We start from the raw sequence: 13,947 nt of genomic DNA, 5'->3' as shown, positions 1-13,947 counted from the left end.
TGTTGACAAATTTAAACATGTTCACCCATTTTTAATAAAAATCTACCCAACACTAGCACTCACTCATACCTCTGTCAGGCTTCCTACCTAAATGGAAATTACTTGCAATAAAAGAGAGGTAAAATTTGCATTGGAACTGCTCATTTTCAGTCATATATAAAAATATTCAGGGATCCTTTTATGAAGTAGTAAGTTCCAGTATTATGAAAATTACACTGATGTCATAGTTTCTACCACTGCCATACTTATTCTTAATTTGTATCAAGACAGGAAAAATATTGGGGGAGAAAAAACATCCAGTAAATTCATAAACATTGTTAGTTCTTTAAAATGAATCACTAAGAAGCATGCTTAACACTAGAAGCTGTAGAGTGGGTTATGTAACTGCTGAGTTAGTTACCTTTTCCTTATTTCCTTTTGCCACAGAGTCAGACACAGAGGTGCAAGGAATTTTCCAAGGGTATGCATGAAATTATTGGCTGATTAGGAGTGTCAAAGGCTTTCCTGGCTCCCAAGGAAAGGCTGTAGCTCCTCCAGGTTAACCTGGACTCTCGCAAGTGGCGCATGACACACACAGTACAGGAGAAGCCGTGACTTGTTCATAAACAATTTATTTTATTTCAAATATGTGCCCTTTTTGATTCTGGAGAATCATGTCCTCCACCAACCAAAGACAGAACTGATTTGGAAATCTTCCACCTGACTTTTTTGCTGTTGGTACCTTGACACCATGTCCCTCCTCCTCCTTGGCAGCTGAAAGTATGGCTCAGGGTGAGCATAAACTTGCACCTTATTCCAAAACGGCTAGAAATACAGTGAACAAAGAATTAGTAAATCAACCATTCAGGGAGGCAGAGGGCTATGAATATACAGACAAATATAAAACATCTTATTGGGATTTTTACCAATTTTTTTTTCTGCAAGTATGATTAAAAACTACTTTGACTTTAGGGTCCTGCTGTTCCCTCCTTCTCATTCCCTAACAGAAACAATTCCAAAAATACTTCATGTTTCTCATGTTTTTTAATAAATATGTAAAAGTCTGTTCCTCTCCTTCCAAGAAGCAGGTAATATGGTATGGAGTGAACAAGACTGGACAAAGCATGAGTTTCACATGGATGAATTGCTTGATTATCTCTTACTATTTGGTACATTGTGTGCTTTGCATTTCCAGTGGCTTAGATTATACGACATGAAGCAAGTTATTTTGGATGCTGATGCCAATCTGAGCATTACGGAAAAACTAACAGTGCCTAGGTCCTGTTACAGGTGGTCACGGACTCATGGAAGTTTCTTGGTTTAATATTTACACGGATGTTTTAAAATTATGGTCTGTGAAATATTTTCCAAAGATGATCCTCTATTTGACAAAAAAATAATAAAAGAACCCTTGATCCAAATCCCATCTCTTTTTAACAGTCTTGTTAAAAATTTAGATTCATCAATTTATCTTAGCACACTTAAGAGCAGAATAGAGAATAATGACATTTTTAAAAAAGAGAAAGATGCTGATCTCTAAGGAGACCGTCGCTCTTTTTTCAGAAGTAAATGACACTGAATGGTGCGGATTCGATTCTTTGCTGGGGCGAACTCCGGCTGAAGCTTTAGTGTTGACTCATACCATTTCATGGCCTTTTCAAACTCCTCCTGTGAAGAAATAAACCAGAGTGCAAAAAGTCAGATTCTAAAAACAGTGAACACATTTTCTATGCCTTTCCCATCCCAACCAGTTGTGCAGCATGATATGCACAAAAGTAACCAAACCAATCCTTGTGATTTAGAATTTTTTTCCTTTTCCCACAAATAACTGATATTTTCTTGAGCTAATGACTCAATTCTGCATAATCCATGGAAAGGAGTTGAGTTATTGCTGAGAATTATTGACCAATGTTCTCGCCTTTTCTTTTTAATAGTACACCTCTGTACTCTTGCTGTGAAAGTAACTTTTAAAAACAGATTTCAGTCAGAATTTGAGTAGATCAAAGCTTTAAAATCATGGACAATGCAAAACAATAAAGTTTTCTGAAAAGCTAACATTTTTAGAAACAACCTGAAATTATTTTTTAAAAGATTACTCAATAAAAAGAGTAAAAACTGAACAACGCTCCCCCCCCAAAAAAAAAAAGCTCCCAAAACTTAAAGAGCATACAATAGCTAGACAATTTTGATTGATAAGCTGGACACCAGGCTGGTAGTTAGAAGCATTCATGTGGAAATAGCATCTATTTTTGTATAGCTGAAATCTCATTACCTATACCACCCTGCTTTTTTATTAACTAGGAAAGCATGCCAGTATCCAATAATGTATTAGAGGAAAAATGTGAGGAGAAAAGACCCAAAACATTCTGGGGTTTTCAGACAGTTTCATCACTCTTTTTTTCCTAAGCTGCTCTTCTCAGTAACTTTAGTTATGTAGGGAGTAGTAGAGGTAGTATGAATCTCTGGCCATATCATAAAGACTAACTACATCAAGGTGAGATGTAAATATTCATTTTTTGAAAAGGTGTGTTTTAATAGTATATATAGACAGTATGAAGAAATTTGAGTTCAATCTGCAAATTATGTTGGGTATTGATAATACAGATATTGAAAATGAACTTCTCTTGTGTTTGTTCACCATACACTAACTCTGAGTTAGGTTTTACTTATTATTCCAAGCCTACCTCTTCAAGATAGCGACCAAATTCATCATTAATTTTCTAGTATTATAAAAACATCCTATATTTAGGTGGGTGGACAACCCAAGTTACCAATTGTTTGCTATTGTCTTCAGAAAGCTTTGCACACAGCATTCTTAAGCCAGCTTATAAAAATGTTGGCCTTAAAGTACTAAACGAGAAATAGGAGTAAAATAAGTAATAAAAATTTTGACTTTCTAAAGATACTCCTTGATGATCATACCCCAATTTCTTGAACGTTGCTCCTTCAAAATCATTTGTGGGAATAAAAACTTTCTTATGCCTGTAAATAGTGTCCCAAAGACAGCCATACCTGGGTGACAGCACACTCACCATTGCTACATAGACATTTGCCAGTGTGAAATGATTAACCACAAAGTGCGGTGCTATTTCCACTGCCATGGTAGCCACAATGATGGCATCATTCCAGAGTCTGGCGTTGTGGAAGATGTTTGCTAGGCTTATTAGTGGTACATCCTGGAGGAGAAGAGCAAGCAACAAACAGTTTCTTTCCACTGGAATTGTCTCAGGATCAGCAAGACAAACAGAAGAATCCACCATCAAGCTGCACTCATCTGGTTCCTACCCACTTCCCTCTCTTTTGATGTTGAGTAAGGATCCAGACCTATTTTAACAGAAAACTACATTTGGGCCTGAGTTACAAACAAAAAAACCTCACATCCATACCCACTCACAATAGTGAAAAACATTACTCTTGGATAGAAAAAACAACTCAAAAATTAACTCACTTAAGTGCATGTACATTTAGTTTTTAGAAGCTCTTACACTATTTTTCTCCCCAAAGATGAGCTGCACTCTTTAGAGATAAGAGAAGCTGCTTTGTTTGAACACCCTCCTTCAGCTCTTGCACAAAAGGAAAGGAAATATGAACAAAGGGGACAGCAGGAAAGTGAAAGCATGGTCTAACCATTAGTGCAACAGATGCATCATTTTTTGTCCTGCCTGTGCCACAGAATTGTTATTCTGATGCTGAGTAATAGCTATAAATAAAATTTTCTCAGCTAGACACTGATGGTACGTTCTTTATTTCCTGGATTTCCAGACTGTGACCTTGTCTGACTGCAAAAACTGTAGAGCCCTGGCAGCCATAACAGACTCTCTGGGAGCTTGGCCTCACACCTTCAGAGCACAAAATACCGCTTAGTACCAAAGCTTAGGTGCCTTCAACAGGACAATAAAAAGTTCTGGATGTATGTGATCACAGATTCCTTAACCTTCGCATGTCAAGGAATACCTGTGCTGGACAAGTCATTGATGTTTGCAAAAGCAGGTATTATGAAAGTCAGAATCACAAGAAAAGTTCATAGGAAAATTAATTACCTTTTATTTGCATGAGAAAAGTAGCCAAGTAGCATAAAAGCAAAGAGGAGGATAAACCAAAATACATAAAATAGCTTTTAATTCAGTGCTAACTCTGAGTAAAAGTTGCAGCTCTGTCTTTACAAACAAGATCCACAGTTTTCTCTGGAGGCAGCTTCAATATGGAGGATAAAAACAAGGCACAAACTGGGAGGCTCATACGGTCCCAAGCAACATTATATCATATTTCTAGAAAACAGCACAACTCCACTATAATCTTGCCAAACTAGTTTCCAATCCATAGTGTGACCCTTATGAATCACACAGCTAGGGACTCCTTTCCTGAGGAACCAATTACATAGAAAGACAGGAAAATAAGCAAAAGCTTCATGCTTCAGGTCTTGGACCCAACCTTGTTTTAAATGGATAATGCAAAGAAACAGAATTATATGAAACATACAAAGGATGTGCAGTGGTGATATGCATTTCTTAGTTGAGGCATTTCTGCTGTTAACGGCTAAATCCTCCTAATAACATCTTGAAAGCATTAATTACTTCGTCTCCAAATTTTCAGAGAAAGGTTGAAGACCAAGATTCCAGTGGAGTTCACATTTTTCCATGCTGCACAATTCATTGCTCAGGTCTCAAAGAAAAATCTGCTATGCTGAGTAAGGAGCCTATATCACATTTATCAGTTTGCAAGGGGGAGCTTGGTGTTTAAGAGCAGACATTACAATGCTCAGCACAGCACCTGGCAAAGTGAAAGGTACAGAGCACTTCAGACAACTGAAACACTAAAGACAAGACTGTGTCCAAAGTACTGCCTTTTTTTTTGAGCAAGTAACTACTGCACAAAGTCTAGGACTAGTGTACAACTGATATTCACAGCCCAAATACTTAAGACTCAAGCATTTAAGTAATTCCTCTAGAAAATCACCTCCCACCATCTCTAAAAGCACAACCAGAAGACATACTCCCCTCTCTAAAAGCATAACCAGAAAACATATTCCCACCTCTTAGGTTAGAAGATCTGTCCAAAGGCTGATGAAGACTTGGAGTCCTAACTAACAGGAAGAAGTTCAAGTCCGGGATGCCCAGAGAGGTGTCAAACCCACTGAACTGCAGGAAATTCCACTGAACATTTTCTGCAGTTATCTTTTTTTTTTTTTTTTTTTTAAGAGATAGTCCATACTAAACAGATGGTGAAAATCTTGGTTTCACCTCAGCAAGCTAATATCTAATACATTAGAGACACCTGACATACAGTGTTTGCCTTAATAATAGTCTGTGAAAGCTTTGCAATGACAAGCAAAACATTCTTCCATCTGAGTAGTGGGCACACACACGTGTACACACCTTCATGTGATGGGGTGCATAGTGCAACGCTTGCCGTAAACAATCAATTGCCTTCTTTCCTTGGCCTTTCACCCTCCAGTAAAGAGCTGCCATACTAGAGAGGACCCACGAAGTCTGATTCTGACAAAAGAACACAAAAAACTGTCATGTAAACACCAGTAGTGATTAGTCTTCCTACCTTTCACTCTTCCAATTTATTTGATACACTGAGGTAGAGAATGTTACACTTAAAAAGAGCATTAAACTATTTAAAAGCAGCAGAAAGTTTCTGACAACATATATGCAATAGCCAGGTAAATGAGTCTGCCAAATGAAACAAATTCCAAATGCAACATCATTTCCTTAGGAATGGAGTAGCAGTTAAATAGCTTTCAACAGCAACAACAGTTTCAGCAGCCACAACAGCTTCTAACCAGCTCTCTGATGCTGAGCATCTATATGTGCACACACATTACCCAACATGAAGGAAAAAACTTAGCTAAATTAGCTGATTGGACTTGTAGGCTCCCTGCAGTCAGTGGAAAGAGAAAGGATGCCCTGGGATGAAGCTCAGTCCAGAAGCCTGACAAAGCCCAGCCTCTAGCTGGCTGACTCCCATACCCTGTGTTACAAAGGAAAATACTGAGAATTCCATTTCTAATTTCTGCACTAAATATTCAGTTTATTTGGATAAATCTTGGTGTCTGCAGGGGAAACTAGCATGTAAGAGAAAAAGCTAGTATACATCTAAAGTGAAAGGAAACTAAATCTTGTAACACGAGGATAAGAGTAAGGTCTTTACTTTCAGGGGATGGACAAAGCTATATTGGTTTTAATTTCAGACAGCCTTCAGTCCAACAGGCTAGGGGCACCAAACTATGTTCACTGAGCCCTCTATTTTGGGATATAGCAGTTTGTCCCTACTAGTTGTAAATACAGAACAGCAATCCCTGGCATCCTTGTCTGCTTTGTGGATCCTGTGAAAATTATGTCCTTAATCCTCTCATTCTAGGACTCACAGCTGAGGTCCTTAGTAGCCTTTAGCTAGGAAGATTGGGTTTCTCTGAGGAGAACAGGAAGTGCAGGCTTGCACATGGTACCACACCTCTGCCTGAATACATCTGACACTTCAGGCCAACACTGATAGAACCAGATAGAAGCAGCAGGCTGAAATAACAGGAAGCCCCTTTGAGCTGACTGCTGCATGCCAGGAGTGTTACTGGAGAGGGGAGACATAGCTTAACTCCACTTTCCATAAGCTCCAAGTCAATGTAGCATAAAGTGAAAGAAGAGGGCTGAGAACTGTTGAAATTGTTTAATAAATCAATAATCAGCAATGCTGCTCACTACAGGGCAGGAAATACTGGGACATTTGACAGGCTTAAGTATCAGCAGAGAGATACAGAAGACATTTGATGGTATAAGCATAGGCTATACCTCAACAAAATACCTGTGAGGGCATTACAGATGCTAAATAGACACAAATCCCTAGTCCAAATACTAATACATTCCTTGAGCAGGATTTCAGACAAACGATTTGAGACCAGATTGACCACTATGCCAGTCATGAGCAGTAAGTCCAGACTTCTCATTTTCTCCTTTACACATACCTTTTCCAAAGCTTTGGCTATTCGAGTACCAACTTGTTCTAGTGACTGTGGTGAGTAGTGGTCTTTGCCAAGATTCTGTAGGACCTGTGGAAGAGAAAGTAGAAGTGCTTAGATGCTGGAACCTGGTAAGAGATGTCCCCTTGCTTGTCAGTTGCTTTTTTGCCTGGCCTTTTACATATGCTGTAACCTACTTCAACCTAAACATCACTGTCTATCATGAGTTGATACTATTTGTAAAACATGGTGCTATAACTCCATGGTACTGAATACTAAGAACACTAGAAAATCTAAGTATGCTGAGTTGGACTTTATTTTCACTAATTCATCCACGTAGGGCTATAAATACAGAGACACTAATGGTGTTTTAGGATTTTCCTCAGGCCAGATTGTTGATGGCTGGGAAAACATTCTGGTAAAATTTCATGCTGCACTGTTTTTCAAGTTTTATCCAGGCATTCAATCACTGAAAGTCACCTCTGGAAACAAGGCACTGAGCTAAAAGCACCTTGAATCTGCCATGGTATGGCCATTTTCGTGTGACAGCCTTCAGCTCTGGCATACCTCTTTCAGTTGACTTTCTCCAGTGTAATGTAAGCTGGCCCGACTAGAGACACCTTGCAGGTGGTCCAAAGTATGCATACTGGCTGGGAGATTTGAGTTACAAAGGGGCTCCATGGCTGGCTCCTGCAGCTGTGTGGCAAAATCAATGTGTTCTGTAATGCTACAAATGTCATAAAACAAGTCAAATTAGTTAAGAGAACAGGTCATTAGAAAGCTCTCTAGTGAAAGTAAACTGCCCAGAACTTGGCAGAATCTCATTTGAGCAGCTTAGGAAACAAGAGAAACTGGCTCTTTTATCTGCACTTGCACTTTTCCAGTCTAACCAATGAAATTCCACATGGTGTTTTCAAACTGCTAAGAAATCCTGGCAAGATCTTTCTTACTAACATAAAACTGTCAGTTTACACACACTGAAGACCATGTAACTGTCCTGCTTTGAGTAAGTAACTTACTTAGGACTCATATCCAAGATACTCACTCAATGTTCTTAGCAGAAACAGCAAGCCACGTGCTGGCCACTGTTGTAAGCTCGACCCTGCGGAGTTTCAGGCATTCATCAGGACTTGGCCAGCCAAGGCTACGGTAGTCACGCCTTTTCCCTTGAGAAAGTAAAACAAACATAGAAGAAACTTTCTGGAAGGTGAGCAGATACATCCCCTACATTATGAAAGTCACTGTCTTGCAGACACATTTCTTTAACAACATTCCTGAATCTAAATGGAGTGAATGGTACTGATAGCCTGCACAGATAGAATCAGATTGTGCACATGACAGATTATCAGATAAAGTTTCAAAACCTGTTTCATTACACTTTTTCCGAAACTACAGATTAAAAACAATTGTCAATCTCGTTTACAGGTAATGTCTCTACTTAAATGCCCTTAAACTAAATTTGTGAGTCATCATTAATGTTTTACAGCTACAGTTAAAAACTAATAAAAGTTGATTGGTCTATTTGTTGACAATTCCAGGCAAAAAATACTGCTACTACTGTTCAATGAGTATTGTCTAAGACAGTCAGTATTTTTACTGTGTTCTTACACTCAAGATAGAAACCTTCCTGAAACTATTTAACAATTACAATTTAGCTCTCCCATTTTGCAGAGAACCAAAGCAAGGCAGGGAAAGGTTAAATAACTTGCTTTATGTTAACAGACAGATCACTAAGAGAAACGTGAACCTGGTCTTCACACCTGAACTAAAGCCTACAGAAATGTTTCCCTCAAATTTAGTGGATACTGTATCAAGTCCTAGGAAACTGGTCTGTGTTAAATGTTAGGAAACATTTTTCTCTCATATCAGAAACATCCAAAGTATTTGGAACATAAGAAAAATTTACTATAGCAGTAGATTTGCACAGTGGGAAGCCAAGTTTAACAACATGCCAGTCATTCAAACCAGCTATGTAGACAATATTTCAGTATTTATTTATAGTTACATGAAATTTTGCCCATTTGGATGCAATTCCTATTTCTCATCCATGTTATAGTAAACCACTTCATCACATTTTGCAAATAATGAACAAGTCTGCAATACCATGTATTTTGTAAAGTATTGTGATAAAAGGGAAATTAATTTCAAGATAGAGAGGGACATTTCAAAAGGAAATTATCAGTTCTCATCATCACCACTGTGAACTATCTGATTGCAAGTTCTTATTGACATGAACAGCAAAGGACATAAAGAGGTATGGAAATGCTACAGACAGTTTGGTAGTCTGGGAAGGAGTGAAACACAAGACATACACCATCATTCCTTCGCTCTACCAAGAACTCCCCAGGTGACCTTCAATTTGTTACTCAAATTTTGATTATTTAGTTCTTGCAAAGAGTTTACCAGCAGACCCTGCCTCACAGGAATGTTGGGAAGATTACTTTACAATCAAGGGATGCTATGTGATAAAGCCACAAAGTAACTCAGAGAGAAAGAAGATAAAACATTGAGGAAAGGACAGGTGTGTGCTCACAAATGATATTTCCATGTATTCCTTCCCCCTCCCATGCCAAATTTAAATATTTAATTCAACAACCTGCATTTGTCGGTTGCTAAAAAAAGGAGGTTGTTAAAGATTTAATGTAAAAGCCTTCAAAATGTGAAATCACTTTCCAGGTCATCAAATCATCAAGGACTAAGATGCATTGTAGAACTTTGCTTACACACCAGTCCCACAACATTAAGATTTTAGCTTCATTGAGAGGTAAAACAAGAAGTATGGGGGTCAGTTACTTGGGTTTTATTCTTTGGCATCATATTAACAGATTACTCTCCAATTCCTCTTATTCAAGAAGCAAAAACTCCATCTGCCTCTCAAAATCTCATCTGTGCTGGTGCAAAACTTACTCTTCTGTGACTACAGTTTTTGGAAGACAGTCTCTAAGTTTTCTCTTATAATATCACTGAACAGTTATAGCAGAACACTTGATTTTTATTTATTTACTTAATTTCTATTAAACTAAGATTTCAGCTTTCTCTTTTTAAGTTGTATGTCTCATGTTTAGGCAGAAGTCAGTATAAATTCTTATTTTGCATCCTGATAAACTAACTCCTCTGCCCATTCAATTTATCACAAGAGATCACCAAAGTCCCCTCTCTCTTTTACAATTTCTATTTACAGTATCTACCTCTTCCATTCTCCACTCTCACCACCTCATCCCCAGAAGTTCTGGAAATTAACTACAAAGTTTTCATTCAACACATAAAGCTAGGCTGCACTTCATCAAGAAGGTGCAGATGGAAGAGATTTCTTATTTTTCTATCTAGAAAGGAACATTTCACTATGTAGTTTTTGTGATGTTTACTTTCAGTAATAAACCAGTGTAATTCAAGGCTACAAAGGAAAAAAAATAATGGTAATACAAAAGCTGCAAATGATTTACTTTCTCTAGAAGCAGCAGGTTACCTATTGGTCCAGGAGAAGGTATCTTTGGTCCACTGATCTCTAGAGCAGTTTGGTAAAAGTTTTCATTTTCTGCATTAGTCCCTTCTTCCTCATTTCTCCCAACTGGCTCCTGGAGATCCAAGCTTTCTGCTTTTGGTTTCTTTAAACGTTTGACCTGAAAAGTGATCTACCAAAAAAACAGTATTAGGCAAGGTTAACAGTAAGAAACACCATGACTCTTACCAGCTCCAATGCACTACTTGTCTTAGCCCAAAGATGTTACAGATGAGATCTTTGTCTCACTCCTTTCCTCCCCATCTCAACACATTCTCAAAGCCTGCTCCCTTTCACTGCATCAAACTGAGCAACTTCTGACCTCCAATACAGGAGAAAATCAATTTAACTGCTGGAGAACTGAAAGGCATTTTTCAATATATATTTTACTGGTAACATGATGACAAGAGGGATTTCTGTGTTTTCATGCTAACCAGAACTTAACAGGTTAAAATCCTTTTTTTTTTTTTTTTAACTGTGAGCAAGAACTTGGTGATGCATTGAAACTACTTGTTCATTTCACACCAGCCATCAATGACTACATCTTTTAGGCTTATAGGGGAAGTTCATAGATCTGTATCTCCCAGTGTTAAACCGCCTGAACTGTTCTCATCTTTCCCATATTGTCCACAACATTTAGTACAAGACTTAAGTAAACTCATTCAAACTTACCCATTCAGCTTCATCATCATCACCACAGTCTCCAAAACAGGAACTAGCAAGTCCATCCTGAGATCCCTTCTTCAGGACCCGGATTCCCTGCAAGTCCATCCGATGACCTTTTACTTCCAGTGCCCCTTCAAAAGCTTCTTGAGGCCAAGAATTTTCAAACTCATCCACCAAAGCCAGCATCTCTTCAGACATCTGATTGTCTTCTAAACCCTCCACTCCTTCTGAACCGTTGCTCTCTGCAGTGACTGTGTCTAAGAGGGAATACCATAAAAAACTTCAAAAATTATTTTCCCTCTGCTTTCACAAATTGTACAAAAAGAGTCTTTTTTTCTGTGACCTGACTTTTCCACTTGCACAACCCAGGTTATCACTGACTATTCATTGCACACTGCAAAAAGAGAGAACTAGTCAATGCAGACCTCCCCACTGCAAATAAGCATCCCTATTGGGCTTGCAGAAGAATGGTGAAGAGAATGAAACTGGCTTATGGGGTTACTTCTTCCTTTATGGATAGAGGGGAAAGCACAGGTTCTCAGTGGAAAACAGACAGCTCTTCTGAAAAATCTAGAAGCCATTTCATTTGCCAGACCTGATTTGGTAAGGCTGACTTACTTTCCAGTCTCAGGAAGGACGGATCTCTTGCTGAACTCTGAGTAAGGACTTCTGGATCTTCTGTACCTCCCTCAGAGTGTCCTTCTGTCACTGCTGTAGCTGACTCATAGTGGTTGTCAAAGTATTTCTCCTTGCCATAACTGCCATCTGGATTTTTCTCATGACAGTGGCCTGAAAGAGAGAAATTTACTGATATACCATGAGAGAAAGCTCCTCCTGGATACAAGTGCAGAAGCTGTATTGTGGAAGCTACCATCTTCCAGTTTTCTGTGGATTTTCTATGTTTTGCATCTGTGGATTAAAAGAATAATTCTAGAAGCATGAAAGACTTCATTCAGTGATAAAACAAACTGGTCTGCCCATTGACAAGGGTGATCATGTAAAACAGTTACAGGAAACTATGTTGTTAGGTATATGCTGTGAACTACTAATGCATGAAAAATCAGCTACTTTTCAAGGGAAGGTTGCACAGGAGATGAGATATTACTGTGTGTTGGTAGTCACTCCAATAAATACTCCCAACACATGTTTTAGTGACAATGCACCATATGAGGTGTTTGCCTGCCACATGAACTTCCACTTATGACACAATGGTCACCATGCTGATGTGCAAGAGAAAAAGGGCCAAGGCAGACTGATCTGGCAATGCCAGACTGACCTTCTATGCCAGCAACAGACAGCATGTGGGTACAACTAGCTTGTGAAAGACAAAAGCTAAGAGCATTAATCTGTGCAAAAAATCAGAAGTTTAAACAGCTGAAAATTTAATATCTATAATTTTGTGCTCAGATTATAAATTCACATTCCACCGAATGCAAAGATCTAGGAACAGCATTGGAAAAAATCCAAAGGTAGTCAGTAATAAGCAGAAATAAAAAAAGCACACACTTGCAACAGTAGCCTTTGAGCACCCCTCAGTACCACATAAGCATTCAGACAGTTTAAAGGGTGGCCACCTGCATCTTTGTAACAATACTTTTGATAATAAGTACATTTTAACTACAGATCCCAGATTTTTTAATACTAATTACTTTCCACAGCCAGAGGTGCTTATGACACAATTCTCCACACGTGTGAGAGGCTGGGAACTGCCCTGAACCCCAAGGTGCACCTACGGGGCTAAGACATGAACTGGGGGCGCTGGTTTCATCACATGGGAAACCCGTGCCCACTGCAAAAAACATATTCCATGTACACAGCCACTCACTGTGAGCTGCTCTCACGCCCTTCCTTCATTTCAATCACTTGTGAGTGAAAATAGTATATACAAATGAATTAAGAAGCGCACAGCTGAAAAAAAGAAAAATGAAATGCAAGATTCTCAAGTACATTCCCCATTCTACCTTCTCTGTGTGCAATTGTACTTCTCCATGCTTATAGGAAGCATTATTTTTTTCAACCAGCAGCACAAAATAACAAGAATGTGAATAAAGTAGATCAGTGACCCCTTTCTACTTCACACAATGATCCCACATTACAAAAGAATAACTTCAGGTTTTACTCCTTTATCACTCCAGTGGGATGAGAGGATGGCTCTAACTCTCATGTAAAGGTAACTTGTTCCACTGCTTCTCTGCAAAGTGAAACTACAGCTTTTAGCTCTCTGCTTCTCCATCTGGGAACACTCAGGTGTCGTATCTGGAGGAGAAAGCAGACTAGTATTTTCTCTGTGCGTGTGATCAAAATCAAAGAAATCAAACTATATTTATAAATACTTTTGGAAAACTATTTCTTGCCTTACCTTGTCTGCTGTATGTAAGACAATAAATGTTATGAGTAAATATATAAAACAGAAGTAGTTAACTTCATGAACTCTTCTATTATCTACCATACAGTTATATTCAGCCTTTCATACTCAGCAGTCAATTCTTTCATCAATCCCCTGCCCAACTCTTCTATTCTGCCAATAAAAAATGTATTGGCTTCATAAAAAAACCCCAAAAAACAACAACAAAAACCCAAATAACAAAAAACCCCCACCAATCATTCAGTATATGGAGAGCCTCATGTTTAATTACGAGAAATGGTGCACTTATAACACTTAAGCTGCCCCCACCTGACATCATGCCAGCCTGATTTCAGTGCAAGTCAGGTGCTTCTCAGAAATGTGATGACCACAATTCCCTTTGCTGAGGATCCACTCATTGTTAGTATAAAGAAAGAAGCAGACAACTATTTTTGATTGAAATAAAAATGCCAAAAATAGTTTAAAAGGCTGGAAAGCACA

At 38.5% G+C, this 13,947-nt stretch overlaps 1 protein-coding gene across 1 annotated transcript in view; it reads right to left on the bottom strand.

Moving 5' to 3' along the window:
• Positions 1–591: 591 nt before the first annotated feature.
• Positions 592–13,947, bottom strand: part of TTC17 (tetratricopeptide repeat domain 17) — a 53,919-nt gene continuing 40,563 nt past the window's right edge. The window contains exons 17-25 of the mRNA XM_005522403.3: positions 11,721–11,891; positions 11,109–11,359; positions 10,404–10,569; positions 7,983–8,103; positions 7,505–7,664; positions 6,944–7,027; positions 5,355–5,474; positions 3,012–3,155; positions 592–1,647 (exon numbers count right to left, since the gene is read on the bottom strand). Coding sequence (XP_005522460.3) covers positions 1,516–1,647; positions 3,012–3,155; positions 5,355–5,474; positions 6,944–7,027; positions 7,505–7,664; positions 7,983–8,103; positions 10,404–10,569; positions 11,109–11,359; positions 11,721–11,891 — 1,349 coding nt within the window. The 3' untranslated portion in view covers positions 592–1,515. The remainder of the gene's footprint in view (positions 1,648–3,011; positions 3,156–5,354; positions 5,475–6,943; positions 7,028–7,504; positions 7,665–7,982; positions 8,104–10,403; positions 10,570–11,108; positions 11,360–11,720; positions 11,892–13,947) is intronic.

The sequence above is a fragment of the Pseudopodoces humilis genome, chromosome 7 (assembly GCF_049639895.1).
Source record: "Pseudopodoces humilis isolate 2021_Gansu_Grassland_sample_001 chromosome 7, ASM4963989v1, whole genome shotgun sequence".
Lineage (NCBI taxonomy): Eukaryota > Metazoa > Chordata > Aves > Passeriformes > Paridae > Pseudopodoces > Pseudopodoces humilis.
Note: the sequence above shows the minus strand (reverse complement) of the source record. Positions and strands in the feature narration are given on the sequence as shown.